The sequence below is a fragment of the Falco punctatus genome (assembly GCF_963210335.1).
Source record: "Falco punctatus genome assembly, chromosome: 10".
NCBI lineage: Eukaryota > Metazoa > Chordata > Aves > Falconiformes > Falconidae > Falco > Falco punctatus.
Window position 1 is genome coordinate 20459174 of NC_137590.1, and position 19232 is coordinate 20478405.

At 38.4% G+C, this 19232-nt stretch overlaps 1 protein-coding gene across 4 annotated transcripts in view; it reads left to right on the plus strand.

The window, feature by feature from the left end:
• The window catches only part of SHANK2 (SH3 and multiple ankyrin repeat domains 2), a 320358-nt gene that overhangs the window by 158515 nt on the left and 142611 nt on the right, over positions 1-19232 (plus strand). For all 4 annotated transcript variants that reach the window (XM_080404889.1, XM_080404890.1, XM_080404891.1 and 1 more), the window contains one exon: positions 5899-5974. In XM_080404889.1, the coding sequence (XP_080261015.1) occupies positions 5899-5974 (76 nt within the window). The remainder of the gene's footprint in view (positions 1-5898; positions 5975-19232) is intronic.

Here is a 19232-nt window from a genome sequence, read left to right on the forward strand (position 1 = left end):
TTAGACTGCTTTCCTCAGCTTTGAATAACCTTTGGTCTAACCCTCAACATAAATAGTCGTGAAAGCGTTTTTTCCACAGAAAGGAGAGAGAAGGTGCACAGTGAAAGCTTTAGCCTCCGACAGCTGTTGGTATTGCTTTCCGTCAGACATAGTGCTGTATCTGAACCTCTTCTAGCGACAGATGCCTGTAACTATTGCGTCAGTGACACGTCTCTCAGAGATGTCAGTGGGGAAGAGGGAAGAAAGAAAAACTTAATGTTTTGGGATGGTGCTAAATTACTGAATTTACTGTGCCCAGCTGAAGAGCAAAGGGAAGGACTCTGGCTCTGAATTTTGATTTTTTTTTTTTTTTTTTTTTTTTTTTTTTTTTTTTGGTTATGTTTGGGTTGAAAAAACACTTCTTAGCGTGCAGGCTTATTTCTTCTTGCTGGTAATTGGCTTAGAACGGACTGAAACCATTTCCTAAATTCTGCTAGTATAGCAAGTGCAGTAACAGGGTTGGAGTAGCAGCATAACCTGAGTTTACCTTTAACAATCAGTGATCTTTCGAGGGTAGCTGCTGCTCTGTGTTGTCTCTCTCAACATCACACATAAATTAGTCTGTTACACTTTTATTTCCTTTGTTCATCCTATGGCCGTGTCAATCACTCTAAACCCTTCCCAGAGTGCTGGCAAGCAGTCTGACAACATACCCACTAGCAGAGCAACCCCTTGCAGTTTCCTAGGAAACACGGCCACCGAAATGCCCTGTGAAGAGCAGCAGGAAGAATAAAAGGAATGAAGACAGTTGCTTTGGGATTTCCGCGGCCTCCCCCACCCCAGTTCTTTACTCTTCCAAACAATATAAAATATGTAAGCAATATACTACAAATAATAGCGTCAGTGTGGTTGTCTGTTGTAACATGCCCACGATAGGTATGTGCTAACCACTGAAGAAATGGAGCAAGAAGGGTGTTATCTGTCTTTGTGGATTAGAGTCCAAATTTTATTTCTTGCCTTTCATGTCAGCGATTTTTTAGCTTTTGATAATGTCTGCAGGCGCTGCTGGAGTCCTGTGGTCAGTTATGAGACTAACACAGCAAAGCTCCAGGGAAGTCGCATACATATTTCTCAATTGAGGAAAGCCATCACTCCTCCTAAGGTGGAAGAAGAAAAGCAGAAGATGTTTTTCACCTGCATCTTCTCAATGTTCTTTGAACCCTATAAATTGCATTCTGGAATGGCAGGGTTTAAGTCTGTTGCTTACTGAAACGTCTGCAACAATAAATGTTTCTAATAAAGAAACATCTAGGGCATTGTTATTTGTATTACTGCGATTGCACAGTGCAAACAGCTCATTTCTGCCGCAACTCCATTGGCTTCAGTGGAGAACAGACCAGGAAAAAACTTACCACGTTATTTTGTTCCTTGCACACTCTTCTATGGGTCTCATCACGCTAGGACTCGCACTGCTCCTAGTTGGCATATTAATTGATGAGAATAAAACCTCTTAGAGAATTCTGGGGTTTTTTTACTGGTTATTTTTTGGGGTTTTTTTTTAGCCGAAAGTAGTGATGTTGTGTTCTTATGGGAAATAGTTTCAGTAGCTTTAGAGGGAGCCTTCCTTTTCACATAAACGGTTTTTCCTCTGTGAAAAGCAGTGCAGTACCCTAAGAACCGAGATGCTACTATGACGTTTATCCTGATGCTTCATGCCCAGGAATGTCCTACTGCTGTAACCTAGAGATGGATGAAGGCCTGTAGAGATAAAACCTTCTAACCAACTACAGATATTAGTTAAAAAATACACAATGGAGTAACTCCAGTAAAATATGGGCTTCTCAAGAAATGTAGAAATTTCAAATGATACACCAATACTCCTTTTTTCTGTCACTATAAAGGAAACTATACCATTTTTGCGAACATGGGTGTTTTGTCCTGCCTCCTAGAATGGCTTTTGAATTATTTCAATTTGAGGCACTGACTTTTCATCTGTGCTGACAGATATTCTCAGTAATAATGCAGTAATATATACACTGGCAAAAATTGTTTTTCTAGACCTTCTTGTCCATATCTTCTTGCTAGTCTTTCAAAGCTGTCTGCAACCAAGTTTAAAAAGAAATCCTCAAAGGATTCTGTAGGTAAAGAATCCATAAATGATGAAGGTAAAGACTTTATAAACGATGATAGGGTTATTAGTCTTAGGTGGTCCTAGTTTGCTCCAAAAGACTCTGATTAAAAGTGCTGGTATTCAGAAAACCCGGCTATGTAAGAATGCATAAAAATCCAGTGAAATCTGGAAGTAACCCCTTGGTGCTATTATATCTCTATTGGTGCTATTATGCTATATATGGCTTGAATTCAGAAAAAAAATTTAAACTATTATCTGTAGGTTCTTTGTATTCTTTAGTCAAATGAAAGAATGGAAACTCTTTTATTTTCCTCTCCTTTTTCAGTATCCGGTTCATTATGATGGCAGAATTCTGATCCTTCTCCCCCTGCTTTTGGATATGTGTACTTATGCTGCGTAATAGGACAAACTAGAATCTGAGCCAGAGGTTAGGGAAAGAGGGTAATTAAAGAACTTACACAGAAACCTGGGAAACATACCACTTAGCCTTCAGTTCAGGGATTTCTAAGGCTAATGGTTTCCCAAATAATCCCTGTGAATATGATTGCACACAAAGTGAGGGAAAGTAGGGGGGTGGGAGAGACAGAGAGCAGACAGAAGCTGCAGCTAAAGAATGCTGGCTTTGCAATACTAAGTAGCTGAACAAAGCTATCTGTCTTACTGTGCCTTTCCGTTCCTCCCACCCACTTTGTATTCCTTAATAGCACTGAAATATCATGCTATAGAAAACAGTTTCTGCAGAGGAAACATCTGGCTCCTTAAGGCTCAAGCAGTGGCTTTAAGATTTCAAAAATATTCTTCATCATACTTTGGTTTTTTTAATTTTTTTATAAATAACTTCTGAAAACAGGCCAGTGGTAAACTCTAAGTGGAATCTAAGTTTATGTTTTTCTGTGTTTCTTCTGATGATGTCTCTTGATATTAATCTAATTTGTAGGATAGTGTGAACAAGGATGTTGCTCGATGGGGAGTAGACTGCAGTTCCTGCAGGTCACTTTATTCCACATCACTGCAGGGCATTGGATTTTGAAGCTAAACTTGTAAACCTAGCAACAAAGGCATGACCCATAAAATCCACTGAACCCCTTACAGCACGTTATGAGGTGCAGTCACACCATGGGCTACTTGAAAGCCAAATCTCTTTGAGCAGCTGTCATGTAGCCTTGGGTAACATTACTGCTCACTGCACTCAGGGTTCTCATTCCATGAAAGGCAGCACGTCGTTCTCCAGCCCTGCAGCTAACGCGCTGGCTGGCTGAGCTTTGGTTGTGTCTGGGTGTGTTCTAGGTGAGTCCTGCAGCAAGTTGTGTCCTTTTTGGGTGTTCCAGAAGGGCAGGGGGGTAAGGGCAATAGGAGCTGGAACCTGGGGTAAAGGTAAGGTCTCTTTGGCAGAAAATGTAAGTTGTAGGGGAGTGACAAAGGGACAAACTAAGCCTATACAAAACTGTCAAGTAGGATTCATTTTATAATTTCTCCCTTTTTGGACATCCTGTAGGAAGGAGGCTGCCCAATCTCCACAAATTTTGTATAAATGTAAATATTTCTTTTTTTTTTCTTAGTACTGTTTTTCTTGTATCTTGCAAATTGGTGCCCCGCTATGAAGAAATAACTTGCTTACATTTTTAGCCAGCTGCAACCTGCACATATATTTTCAGCCATAATTCCTCTGTATTATGTATGTATCTGTATTTATGTTTCCAGCTGGGGGCATGATCCAGTGATGCGTCAGCTGTACCGGGTAAAGCAAGGAAAGATGCACTTTGTCAACCCTTCTTTGCAAAGTCTGCCTCCCAGTACTTCTGCAGTGTCCTCCTTGGCCATGTCTAAAGCCCGTCATCCTGCACTGATGTGTTTTTTCTCTCTACAGACCAGAACTTGGTCATCTGACAGCACTACCTCTCACAGTAATTTTTAACATCCTTAAAAGTCATGACATAGAGATGGTCCACCTTGAGGGCTGTGTCTAGCTTGGAGAACTAATAAAATCTGGTTGGATGGTGTCAGGCTGCCCTTCAATAACAAATTCCTCAGCCATGCACATGAGATTTCATAGGCACAAGCTAAACCAGAAACTTTTCAATTTGATTTTTGGTATCTCTTACCCTAACTTAATGTGGTAGTGTTTGAGGACCAAGCTATATTTAGGCAAGATTTTTTTCCCGTCTCAAAAACTAGTTTCTTCATAAGTATCTTCCCTTGAATGAAAAAACTATGTAGAAAGGGGCTGCACTAAAGATACTCGCCTGAGGAAAAATGAATACGCTGAAATATTGTGGTAAAGGCTGAGTAAGACTTGGAAAATTGATAGGTTTGAACAATTACTACGATAAAACTACCAAAGAAGGTTTCTTTGTAAATTTTTTTAAATTTTTTTTTTTTTTTTTTTTTTTTTTTTTTTTGGTTAAAGATTTACTTCATTTGAATGCCTTTTTGGAAGTAAGTTTCTGTGTGTTTTCCTGTCAATCTGAAGAAGAGTGTGACAATGAATTCCTACCTCCTCTACAATCCTTTTGTCCTTCCCTAGAAGTGCAATTTTTTTATATAGATATACATACACATACATAAAGTGAAAGCCTTTTAGCTTATGCTCTTTGCTGTGCAAACTGAAGCAACCAAATTCTGGAGTAGCTTCTGCATCTTTACCATGTGCTTGATTTATTGGTGCTCCTGTAGGTACCCATTGAAACCAATAAAGAAGAGCATCTTTCCAATCCTAGAGGAAGAGAGTTTAGCTGTGTTGTTCTACAGATACGGTTCTGAACTAAGTGCTTTAACTGTTGTACCCATATTAAACCAGTGTTCATCTTGGTGAATTGTAGAAATACTTGTGAACATAATGTTCATAGCCCTAGAGATCGAATTCATGCTGCAGCCACTAGATGTGGGAACTGCTTCAGTGGGATGGATGGGTTTTTTCTTAAGAAAAGGCATAAATACAAAATGTTAATGTATTTCAGGTTTTAAATGGCTTTTTAGCAGATATATTGCTGTATCTTAATCCTTTGTTCTTCATGTTTCATAGCACTATTTCCTGTGAGATCTGATAGATGGCGATGAATGTGGACAGCTACTTTTCCCCCTACCCCATTTTCCATATGTCTCATAAAATCATAGAAATAGCTCTAGTTTTGTATTCATATGTGCGTGAGTTTAAACAAAAAACACTGGTTTGTGTTCTTTTGGCTGTTTTCCCAACCTTTCTGAAACTTGTTACTGTTTTTTCTTCTTTCTTTCTTGTATTTTGCCTCTTAGTCCAAGCTATAAAGAACCAAAGACTGGACTTGAAAGGTTTTGCTACTGAGAATGTGGGTGGAACTTTAAAACTTGTGAATTATATGATACGTGATCTGCAAGAAGTTAGCCTTATTCACTTGATGTGTATATGATATGATAAAAGAACGTCTCAATTCCAAAGTAATATATTCTTTTTTTCAAAATGCTTTGAAACTTATGTTAACTCACTGTAAGGGAACATAAGGAAATGCTATTTCACTGTGGGTGTGACTGAGCGCTAGAAGAGGCTACTCAGGGAGGTTGTGGAGTTTCCCTCCCTAGAGATACTGGAAAGCCATCTGGGCATGGTCGGGTGTAGGTGGCCCTGCCTGAACAGCGGGGTTGGACAAGGTCACCTCCAGAGGCCTCTTCCAATCTCAGCCATTCTGTGGTTCTATGTAGTACCATAAGTTTTCTGTTCTTGACGTATAGCAGAAGACCCATTTTGAAACTGCAAACAGCACTTGATTAAGAAATAAAGGAGTATTATTAAAAGTTCTCTTTTCTTTGTACAGAAACTCGAACAGATAGAACAAAGAAACTCTTCAGACACTACACAGTTGGATCCTATGACAGCTTTGATGCTTCAAGGTAAGAATTTTTCTTTTTGGTTGCAATCTCTTTACAAACCCTTTCTGGGTTTTATTTAATTGTCAATTTTGTGGAGACTTTTGGGGAGAAGAGGGAAGCAGATTACTAAACAGAGCTTCTCAAGATATCATTCTACATCTAAATTGTTTTTTATCACAGCTTACTTTTGTTCATATGGGATGAGTCTACAAAAATAGTGAGTAATGAAGTGTAATGAGTATCACTATTTTGTTTTCATGAGTGGTGAAAGAGATCAGCATTTCACAGAAGCAGTATATTCCAGCTGCTTCTACAGTCAAGGACCACTTAAGTTGTTGGATACTTCACAAGATCAGGCGTTTTATATCTGTTCACAGAGTCATACTTGCTGACAAGAAAACCAAAATAAAATTCTGTAATTTGTTGTTCTGAACCCTATCTTTAGATCCTAAGTAGAAAATAGGCTGTTAGAAATGAGGAATTTAGAAATTATATAATTTATTTGCAGTTTCTGCTGAGTATTCATGATTTTTCAGTAAGTTCTTGTCCCACGTGCGTATACATTAGACGTACAGCCAACTTCTGGCAGAAAGGATGATTTCTAGAGCATAGAACCTGTTAGCTGTTGGTGTCTTCTTGAGAAAATTGTGGTGGCAACCTGGACTTAAGCTTTTCTCCTGACTGTCTAATTACAGCTTGGGGTTGTTTTTTTTTGTTGTTGTTTTCAAGAAAAACACCTTTTTTGTAGAAGAATTCTGAAATGTGTAAAGTAATGATGGCAGACTTCCGTGTAGCACACTATGAAAAAAAAGAAAGAAAATATGCTAACTGTTGGTTTTGTTATGTGATCTTAATCCTTGTTCTGAGGGTCCTGCATAGTTTTTATGTCAGTTAAACAATTTGGGGAAGGAGGATGGAGTTCAAGTCAGCTGAAGCAGTTTGGATGCCCAAGATGTCCTGCATTCCTGACAGCTGGTGTGCGGAGCACTGAAAGGCAGGGGGCCTGCCGCTTGTCTGCTGCATACAGCCTATAAATATTGGGAAAAAAAAGTAAATCTGTGGTCTCTTGAGTTGTGATTTAGAGGAGTGGCGCAATGTTGGATGAAGAGGGACGGTTTGATGACATGGTGGGAGGAAGCACAGGCTTGTGGGTCAGATACAATCATCCCGCCTCAGTGGCTTGAATCTTCCTGTTACTGTATCTGGTGTGCTATGGGGCATCGGCTCTTGCTGCTGTGATTTAGAAATAGAAGAACCCCATTTGAGCATCTTGCATATTCTCCTGCCATGATCAGCCAAGTTACCAGAGCTTTGCACTGTTGGACAATGATGTGATTGACTGGACAGTTGAATAATGATAAAGTTGTCAAGAGAAGCTGTTAGTCTGGAAACACATACCCGTTCTGTAGGGTAAACTCACTGGTTACCGGTTACATTTCCAGTGAGCAGAGTTGCCTGTTGCAAGACTCTGTGAGTGATCATTATTCTGTAAAATTCATAGCTTTGTCTCTGTGTTTCAGCATTAATGGATGGGTTGTTTCTGTACAGCTAGAAGCTATGGCCACAGCACGTTGCCTAAGAGATACCAAGTAGTCCCACTTGGAAACGTACTGCTACTTTTTAACAAGAGATTTTTTCATTAGAAAATGTCAGTTCTGTGAAAAGCTTTCTTCATTTTTTAGCTTTTATTTATTTTTATTATTTGGGGCTGGGGCGGGGGGGGGGGGGGGGGGGGGGGAGGAGGTAGCTACTGATTCTATAGCATTTGGATTTTTTGTTGTCCTTTTCCCAAGAAAATTCAGGTCCATTCTTGGGAGTGAACAATGCCATCTGCCTTTCTGAAATAGGCAGTACCCTGTTGTTTTGAAAGCAGGACGGCTCAGACCAAGGGCATGAACCTGGTCTCAGTGGTGCTTAAGTATGTATTTTAACCAGTGAGCTGTTGGGGACGAACAGATTATGCTCTCTGCTTTTGGGAAGTCACAGAAAGTGTGAATGAGTTTTGGGGGGAAGTGGGGGAGGTTGCTGTTTGTTGGTTGTTTTTTTTTTTCCTTCTAAGTTATTGGGCTTGTATAGTGCAACAGCAAAGCTCTCAAAAAATTTTACATTATCTCATTCAGGACTACAGCTGAGCAGGAGACTTTTATCAGATAAAATGATAATTTTTGTACAGTCTTATTATTGAGAAATTAGGTATAAAGTGTGTCTGCAATTGTCCCTGATCCAGGCATCAATATCTGAGCAGTCAGAGGAAAATCAACAGAGTTCTGGTAGCTTCTGAGTAAAGCGAAGTTTTGAAGAAAACTGAAGGTTAGTTTCCACAGAGAATCCGAAACCCTGTGGACCCGTTTTGAAGAGTAATCATGGAAGTGGAGAGGGAAGGGTAGGAGAGGATAGAATTAAGGGGAAATTCCAAGAAATACAGTGCAAAGATAGACTTGCTTAACATACTTTTAAGTAGCAAAAATTTTAGAGTTTTTATAAAATAACACTTGGAAAACTAAAAAAAAAAAAAAGGTTTTGGTGTCCAAGTTTCCAGACCTAATTAGTTGCTGGAAAAGAAAAAAACTTGTTAAAACTTGTTTCTCTGAGGTGCATATAATAATTTATTGTAATGATTTATTTACAGAACATATGCCATGATGAAAGGTAAACTTACTTTTTCATCCTTTATAAACATGACATATGGTGAAATGTTCTCTGATACTTTTTTCCTAAACAAAATAGTTTGAGGACTTGCTGTCCTAAAACCCTAATAGCACACAAAGTTGTGTTTCAGATATATGACTGAGGCTACAAATCAGCTTTTTGCACATCTAAATGGTAATTTTACTGGTGCTTATGTATTGCTGCTAGAGAAAAAGAATTTGCATTTAAGAATCTGGCTAGGAGATTAGTATGTCTTGTTAGTATGTACAGGTTTAATTCCTAGCATGGACTTCTTCAGGGAGGGGAATTGTTAAAAGAGGCAAACACAATGTCAGACTAACAGCAATTCTTGATATTTCCAAATGTATACTGCTTTGATTACTTTCTCTTGTATCATTTCCTATCAAAGTAGGGGAAGAATATAGTAAAACAGATTAATAAACATTTGTCAGAAGCAATTGTGCCTATGTACTAATAGATTTGAAACCAAAATATTAACAAAGCTGATCCAGTTCCTTTCTGGCGATGATGTGGGGGAGTGAAGGGAAGTGTCTGCTCCCTTCTCTTTTTCCTTCCCCCTTCCAAAGGGCCAAAACTGCTGAGTAGAAACATTCTGTTCAGAAATCTGTATTAATGGGCTTACTCACATGCAGGAAAATACATTGTACTTGGCATTTTTCATCTTTAGGAAAATGTGCAGCTTGAGTAATGGAGGTTCATTAAATCCTATTTCAGTTTTGCATAAGAGATCAGTTATCCATACGTTAATACTTCAGGAAGATGGGTAGGATACTTACTAATATGTAGAAAGGCCTGCTTGCAAGTACAAATAGACATTAAATATCATAGAAATATAATATTTGAGTCTACCAGGTCTAATGTATTTTCTGCTTTAAATGCTGATGGGATACATTAATTCTGTTATGCAAAGATGATGTTGTCTCTTGCAGCTGTCATGCACTGCTACTGCTGACATTCCTTTAGATGAATTCCTTTACTATTTTATTAAAACCTTTTAAGAACTAATTACTTTCACTCAGTTTCCTCTAATATGATGCAGATGAACAAATGTTGAAGGGAAGGACAGACTTTGTGCAATGGCATACATGTGAGAGAGGGTGAAGTTTCTTATGCTAACAGGAGCTCCTGTGGGATGAAGAGGAGTAAATACATGTCCCTGGGCATTTGTCCTGGGCTGCAGTTCTGGAGGCTGAGGTGGCATGTAGATGGGCAGAGTTCCCCAGGCAGCATCCGTATGTCAGAATCCAGGAGACGCCACGGCCTGAGGCTGTCCTTTCTTGACGTGCCATAGAGCCACATAGAGGAGCAGAAAGCAGGCACAGAAAAATCATAGAATCATAGAATTTTTTTCTATGGATGGGGCATCTACCACCTCTCTGCGCAACCTGCTCCAGTGTTTCACCGCCCTCATCGTAATACATTTCTTCCTTATATCTGGTCTGAAGCTACCCTCTTTTAGTTTAAAACCATTACCCCTTGTTCTGAAGAGCAGATATGCCATCAAAGTTACGAGGGGATAATGTAAGACTGCTTTGACCACCTCTGGATTTTTGTGTATTCCCTTTATTGTGGTCAGCAGTGGTCAAGGCAACCATGGGACATGGCTTTTGAGAGCTGGGGTGGGGAAGGATCCCGTTGAGTTTGTTAGGAAAAAAAGTTTGTTTGGGTCTGTCTTGTCTAGGCTGGCTGGGCAGTATTGTGACCAGCAAAGCAAACACTTCCAAGTCTAGTTAGGCCTTAAATCAATTATTTCATCAAGGTCAAATTCCAGTTTAATAAAAGGAATTATTGCTAAGGTGTACAATGGATGTTGGAATTCTTTATTTTTAAAAAAATTAAAAACATGGTAGACCTTTAAAAACGGTACATTTTTATCTGCTTTCTAACAGAAGTGAGGGAATTCATTAATACTCTCAAGACAGGATAGTGAACTGCTCAGTCATGAAAATCAGAAGACAAAATTAAGTTATCAAATTAAAATACGTGAACTTATTTAGTTGTTTAATTTCAAATGTAAAATGTTAGCACCTTTTAAAATGTGATGTGGCTGATGATAAACTGATAACTTAGTTTTCATACTCTGGAGACAAAAATAACATGAGCAATTTAGGTACTACGGAATTATACAATTGATTTGGTGGAAAACATGATCCAGTTGCCTTCATGGATTTGGAAACTTTAGAACATAACAGTGGAAACTTTTACTAGTGTGGTAATTGCATCATCTCCCTCCCACCTCCAATAGAATAGTGAAATAGCAAAAGTCAATAGCATAATTGAGTGCCAACTTCAATGCAGTTATGAAGTACACAATATAAATGTAAGATTTCCTGCCTATTCTGTCCTCCCTTTCTTCACAGTACAATTGACTTTCACTTTTCTATTTGTTTTTTTTGCTAGCCACTGCTAATCAGTGCATGGGAGATGTTTTCCTGGTGACTTTTCTTGCCATCCTGTGGCTACAGCAGTATTAAGAAGTTCATGGGAAAGTATGTAATAATGAATAACTTTTTTCAAAGGATTGTTGCCACAAAGTTAATGATGAGACCAAATTGATTTGCCTTCTGGTTTTAGTTCTATTTTTCTGGATGATGAAAAAGAGGAAAATTGGGTTATGTAGTCTGGGGAGGTATGTGTAAGAAAGCTTCATTAAAACCTTAATTCATTAACTTCCTACTTGGAGTCAGGTGGCAGCATCCATGTCTCATGAGCGTAGAAGCTGACAGAAGCAACTCCTCAAAAGCGGATTTATGTGCAAACACCTAAGAAAAATGAGAGATTCTTCTCAGCTGTTTTTTGCAGCGATTCTCTGTTGTTGTTGTCATCTGCACTGTCGGATAGAGCAGTCTAAGCTTTAATCCTAGACAGCTCAGAGGACTCTTTGGCACAGCTGAAGCTGTCTACCCCTGTAATTCAGCATGCTGTGTACTGCTTTTTTTTTTTTTTTTTCTTTTTTTTATCTTCTAACCCACAGAACAGAAGCTGTTGAATACCTCAGTCTTGGTCCCACAGTTGTGATGTAAATGGTGCTGTCTTAATAGTTTAAGCATTAGGTGTGTTACACAGTAATTAACTTTCTTTGGTGGAAGCTCTCAATTTGATGCAGAAATACTTTCATCTGGTTTGCTGTCTGGTTTTGTGTGGCTATTTTACATAAACACACTGTCTTCCTTCTGGAAAAATGCAGTTATTAATCTCTTTATATATATATATTTAAAATGAATGGAAACCTTGTGTAGAATTCTGGTCATTGCAAGCCATGAGTTGCGTCATGCTAGGTTGGATGGGGCTTGGAGCAACCTGGTCTGGTGGAAGGTGCCCCAGCCCCTGGCGGGGGGGATGGACTAGATGATCCTTAAGGTCCCTCGCAACCCAACCCATTCTGTGATTCCATGGTTCTGTGTAGTGCTGGACAGGCAGCTAAGGGACCTGTTCCTGGTAATGCTTAGCAGTGGCCCTGTTTCCATGTTTCAGGGAATCTGGCACGTGCGCTTGCCGAGTGCCGCTTGCTTGCGCACAGGTGTCAGCAGCAATCTGCGAAATCCTGGGAAACGGTTCTTTACAAAAACTGAAGGAATGTGTAAGGGTTATGTTGTTGGGTTTTATATCCTGCTTGCCGCATTTTCAGGTTGGCTCTCCCTAGGCCTGCGGAACAGCGAGGGAAGTATCATTACATGGAGAATAGGTCTTTCTGCATTGACATAACTGACTTTTTTGGGGTTTCTGTTGGATGGCACCAATTCCGCTGTACTAATGTTTTCTGTGAAGTTTGTACTGTTCGGTTGATCTCTTGCAGGAACTAGAGTAAGGGTATTAAAATGGATGCTGTTCATTCTTAAGAATAAATTCATGATTTCTGTGACTTTATTTAGGGATGGATGCATTGATAACAGTTGAAGGTGATTTTACAGTTCTTCATAGCTGCAGGTATAGATTTTAAACGTAATTCTTTGTCTCCTCTGATAGAAAGAATAAAAACAGTAGTATTTTAACTTTTTTGCATACATACAGATCTCAGGTTTTGTCCAGGAGGTGGTAGGAAAAATATCTAAGTATGCTTAGAGTTGTAATGAAATAGGTGTATAGGTATAACCACATGATACAGTGACGTTGTTACATCTGAATGCTCATTGAGATTTTAATTATTTAAGATCTCTGCATATGTGATACTTTTGGTTCTTTTGTGCATAGAGAAGAGTCAGCACTGACCAAATTGTAGAAAACAAACTGTGTGAAATATTTTGTGTGTATATTGTTTCTAAAGATATTTTGTTGGTCTTGACTAATGCCAGTCCTGAATTAATTCATGTACTGTGAGTATAATAGTCTGATAGCACTGAACTGCTCTTAATGTGCAAGGCAGAAAGATGAAGGTAGCTCATTTATAATACCTGGTGCCTCATTAACTTAAAGAATATAATTTAATACAATTTGGAAAATTACCTATATGTTTAAGCAGTAATTAAGGCATTGTAGATTTTGTGGAACAGGTGGAGATGTAAAATGTGGTATTTTTCATTTACAGTTATTTAATTTCTAACGAAAATGATCTTACTTGCTAATGAACAACTTCACACTTTGCCTCCCCTGCTGTTGTGTGCTGCCACAACTGAGCTTTTTACGTTGGTGACTACAGGAAATATTTAAAGTAATTGCTAACATAGGAGGTTAAAAGGGTGTATGTATCTGAACTGTAGTATCTTTCTGTTGAAACATGTAGCATAGTTGCATGAAGATGCAATATTAAAGTTTATTAAAATTACACTAAGATGCAAAATTATACAGTGGGTGATAGGAGTTTCCATGAATTTGTAACTACATTTAAAAGTTGTTTGCTGCCTTCATAGTGAAGTTAGTTTAAAGCACCTCAGTAAGAACCTGCTTTTAGCCATTAATGGTTTTGAAACTAATGGCTAAAATTTATCAGACATTTTCTGGGCTAGAAGTTTACTTAAATTTTTAGCGGTAAAGTATTAGCAAAGGAAGACCCACATTTTCCAAGACCAAAGCTGGAAAAAAAAATATAGCATTTCCCAAATTTAAAATTAAAATACTCTTTCAGAGAAGCTTCAAGGATCTACCTCTAGTGCTAGTGAAAACCTAACTGCGTAACTATGGGTACAGAAGATCCTGATTGCAAGGGCCATGGTTTGGTAGATGTGCCATTACCTGCACAGCTACTGAGACTCTCAAGCTCAGCAGTATTTTCTCTGTAACTCCTCTGACCCAATACTGGAGGACAGGATGGATTTAAATGTCAGAACTGAAAGCAGCAGCCTGTGTCCTGTGCATGGGGAGGAATAAAGTTTTCTAAATTAGAATAGAGAAAATTAAAAAAAATATATAGGAAAAAGGAGTAGAAATGACAGAAGGCGAGGACTTTGAGAAAAAGTTTTGAGGGTGTGATACCAGGTTAGTTAGAAACAGGAGCCACACAATTAGACACAAGGATAGGAGAGAAGAAAGCAGGAGACTAAACTGTTTGTTTTTCAGGGAAAAGAGGAACGATTAAGTTTCTAACAGTTACTGGTTTATAGTCCTGTCTCCTAGCCTCCACGACGATGACTTAGCTTCCTCTATGTGACCTTTAATTCCCTGCCCCACTACACCTTTGGCTGCCTTCCTCTCACCTAATCACTAGATGAGCAAAAGCTGACATATGGTGCCTCTGATTGTAAGTGATGCATTTTTAAGTTTTGGCAGACCAAAAGGAACAAATAACTGTTGAGCTCGTGCTGTGGGCTTTCCTCCAGAGGGAGCAATGATTTAAACCACTTTTTTTTTTTTTCTTTTCTCCTTTTTCCAGCCAGATTTTCATAAATATGTTGCATTTACAGAATTTGATCTACAAGGCAAATTGTAAGGATGACTGGCAGGCAGCATAGGTCTTTTTTTCCTCTTAAAAGAAGAAACTATTGACAGATCAGAAAGTAAAGCTGGTCACTTCCATTGTGCAAAACATAAGGTTGGTGGGAGGAGGATGTCTTGTTTTGTCTTGGGACAGAACAGATGCGCTGGAATTGTACTTCTCTATAAATTGAGTGGGGTCAAACCCTACAAAGAGGGACCTGCTAAAGAGCAAGCAATCGCTGGTGGCAGGTGTTCACCTGGAATAAAGAAGATCTGGGCTTGAGTCCCATGTGTGTTAGACTGCTTTGACTTGAACCTATACCTTGTATTGCTGTTGAATGCCAAGAACCTGGCAGACAGAGCAATTCTTTATCCAAGTATTTTGAAACTATTATTCTTTTGCTGAGCCAAGAGACAGATGCTAGCTCCGTCCTCAGAGGTTGTGGCGTGCAGGTGGGGATGCTCGATTTTGAATGATTGGCAGATATACCAATTGAATAGCTGGTGATATTGCTGGGGGTGCCTGCTCTCTGTGACGTAAAATATCATCCCATGTTCTAGAGAAATAATGGCTAATGAAGGCTTAATTTAGACTAAAATATATCAACAAAAGATTTGTTTTAATGGATTTAAAGATTTGCCTTAAAGCATTGTACTACAACTGATTTAACGGCAAAATTGTGAACGGCAGAGTAGTGAATGTCAGGTTAAATATGTGCACTAGGAAATAGTGGTAGCTGCATAGTTAGAGAAAAGACTGTTGCCCATGTGTCATCTCATTTCTCTATTTTTTAAATAAAACAAAAGCAGCATGTTGGACACAGATAACAGGTCTCAGAATTAAGACTTTGATGCTACAATTGAAAACTAGTGCTGGTATTGAGTAGATTGTGTGCTCTATTAAACTAGCATCTGCAAAGACTGACAGTGTAGCACTGTCAGGTTTGTGGAACAGTTGTAACTATAGCAGAGGTGTTTTATACCTCTACTGTAAACTCTTCAAATGTCATAAATTCTGAAATACACTTAAAATTAAACTCTGCACATCTGAAGTTAGTTACTCTATTGAGTTGAATTGATAAACCAAAATTTTTACCCCATCTCCAGTACTTAGAAAATAAAACCTCCATGTTTCCAGCGAGTACACAGCAGTGCAATCAGCAAGCTATAGCTGAACATCAAAGGAATGGGGGCAATAAGGAGAGGTTTCAGTTCAACATTCACTTAATTAAGAAGAATAACAGCCAGTTTAAATAAAGCAGAGCTCTTTCTCTTCATCAGCTGGTGTCTGTAAAGTCAGTGATTTTTCACTGCTACCAAAGCTGTGTGCTAAACGGGCCATGCTTTGACAAAATTGCTGAAAATGATGATACTGTTAGACAAGAATGTCTTAAAATGGACATTTCCCAAGCTGTTTTGCAGAAAAGTAAATAAAATTTGGGGTAGGCTTAAAATAACTTCAGGGCTTTAGTGTAATTAGAGAAATGGAGAGAGGGGAGAATATATTTCAGAAAAAAGGTAGAGTTGCCACCTCCTTTTTTACGTTAATGAGATTGCAAAATAATATGATTAGTTGGGCTTTTTAAAGGGTTATGTGAAAATTAAACTCCAATTGAAATCCCCACTTAATGCCTTTTCAGTAAAATCCTAGAAAATCAATGTTTCTCACTCCATATTGTGTTTTTAAAGCTCTTGAAGAGGAAAAAAAATGGGAAAATGTTTTCAGAAAAACTTTCCTCTATGCCTGTGTGAATACCTCATTTGTTCTGAGACAGAACTTGAAACTTATTTGTAACATGCCTTATACAAAAGTGTCATCAAATTTTTACAAGAATTTTAACACTGATGATTGACACACTGTCCACTTCTGTACAATGCAGAATTTTAAGTGAAATACTTGACATCTGTAAAGCTGAAATGAACAGTCAGGCTTGCACAGACTTCTTGTGGTTTGAGCTGTGTTTACTTTCCAAGGCAGGCAGGATAGAAGGGCGATAATTCCTCCTGCTCATCCTAGCAAATGGTGTGGTGGATACCCTAAGGGAGCTCTTGAAACTCATTTGAAACTTATGGTTATCACCAGTCCTGAAATCACCAGTCTCTTTCCCCTATTTCATAAGTTATTTATGTTTAGACTTTAGTATGCTTAGACTCTCTGAATGGCTGAGTGAGCAAATCAAGTTACGATACTGAAGTGTATAGTGAGTTTAATAATTTGTTGTAAAGACATGTAATGCCAAACTGCTACCTTAAAGGGCTTGTAACACATTTTGAAAGCATTAATAAAACACTTTTTTTGTGTGTGTGTTTTTACTGAAAGCATGACTGAAGTGTGTTACAGAAACATGGATTGAGAGAGTCTGAAGAAGGTGGATATAATCCCCTGTATTACCATGGAATTTGCACGTGCCAAGGTGTGGTGGTAAAACTGTAGAAGAAGATGGGAATACAGTGTACGATGGTTTTCAGTAAGACAAAGAACAAGTTGCACAGCTTGGTTGGGAGCTGCTGGAGTACTTTGGGGAAGCACCAAATGTGCTTGTCTGTCTCATACGTCCTTCTCTGCTTTTGTCCCTTGGCGGAGACAGGACGCTGGGCTCCAAGGACATGTCCAGCCCAGCACGGTTGTGCGTATGTTCTGGTGGCTCTCTCTAAAAAGGAAGGAGAAAAAAGTCGAAGTCCTGTCTGATGCTAACTCTGAGCTATGCACAGAGATTGATTAACAAGCTTTATGGACTAGTTCAGATGCTGCATCAGCTGAAAAAAACCTTTGTTGTTACATATAGTTATGTTTTTGTGCACTCATACCATTGTCTTAGATCTGGATTTACTTCCCTGGTTCTACCTTTGTTACTTGTCCTATTTGCTAACCCTGAACACATTCTTTTCTGTGTTACTGTGGTTGTCTGTGATGATACTGACCATCTTTGGCAAAAAATCTTGGAAATTGATTAAAAAAACCCTATATAGAATAATAGCTGCTATTATTATTATTATTATTATTATTATTGTCATTGTTGTTATAATTCCTTTTGTATAAATAATTTATATATTAAGACACAGGGAGAAAATTCTGTATGGTTTGGTGGCAATAGCAGGGGCTGGAACTGCAGCTGGTTTGGGGTAAAAAAATACAAACCTAAAAAGTCAGGTGGATAAATATTCTATTTACTTAAAACATGTGTATGTGTTTGTATAGTCTGTTTGTTCAAGGCTCATAGTGTGAGCAATGAATATTAATATTTTCATAGTTCAGGCTTATACTGCCCAAATTCTTGAGAATTACAACTGAAAATTGCTACTAAGTATCAGGTGTAAGTGGAATGTGCTGTAGCCCAAAATACAAATGTGACTGAAATGGTTTGAAGGACTCTGCATTATAAAACTCCCATGTTCTATACTAGAAGGACCCCTGCCTGAATGTTTCATGTTGAGATTTGCTTCGTCGTGTGTGGTACTTGATTTGACTCTTTATTTTTAAAATACAAATTAATTAAAATAGAGAAATAAAGCTTTTCTTTTTTTAAGCTCATGATTTTTAATAACAATTTTAATATCATTTCTCTTAAGACTGTATATAAACAAGCGATTGTGGTCCCACAAGTTGCACAAGAGCTGTGAAAGCTCTTCTGTAAGACCTACGTCTGGATGATCAATGCCTGAGAAACCTGAGCAATCACATGCAGAGCCTTCATTAATCTTGAAGGCCTTACTTACTGGTATTAGCCAGTTTTCCTGGAGTTGTTACAATAGATGACTCTAAATAGTATGGCTGATCCCTTCCAGCAATGACAGCAAAAGTTTTTCCACTGGAAATCTGTTAAAACGTACAATAAGATTTGCTGTAAGCATCATTTTCATTTTGCAGGTATCATGACAGGTAACTTCCTCCAAAAAGGGAAATGTTTGGAGGGAACATTCTTTATGTGCTTCTAACAGGGACTGACTTTCAGGACATCCAGTAAAGAGCTCTTCTTGAATAGATTTCCTGAATGCCCTTCTATGGGCTTGAAAGTAACCACCATAAATTAACTATTCTAGCCTGAAAGGAATTAGTGCAACTGCTTTCAGACATCGTATGTAAATTTACAGAATGATTTAGATATTGTTTTATTGCATTTGGCAAAGTATAAAAAAGGGCATTCCCTTTTATTGTTGGGCTGTGATTTGATCTTTCTAACATGTAGCTACCTGTGAATTCAGTAGATGTCTCAAAGAGATTGTAATTACAAGAGTACTGAGGAGAGGCCATAAAAAAGATCTGATGAAGGGATTTGGATTTTACTTGGCCAACTGAAAGAAGTGAACTTGAAGATAATAGCTTCTCACTGCAGGATAGAGCAAGCCAATCTGACTGAATGGTTTGTGAGCTAAGAAGGCTACTCGTTTTATTATAACTTGGGTGGTGTGAATCTCACATGTGATCTGTTAGATAACTTTTCTGCCTTGGAAGGCTGTAGTCCAGCTTTTTAAAGCTGAAAAGGTTAGACTTAGATTATGTTTCTAGGGGATGCATGCTTGGAGAGAATCAGGAAAATAATTCCTATTTAAATTCATTTTTTCTCTGCGTTAGGGAGAGATCGACAATATATCAAATAGCCGTTTTTGTTTCCAGATAATGAGCATTTCCATTGGTGTGTACTCTGCTGTTTTTCAGAAATGACTAATGATACACATGATACAAACTTGCCTAAACTTATTCTGCGGTCCTGATAGTTTCCATCTCTGTAATGTAGTATTTTAACTTCTGGAGTAAGTC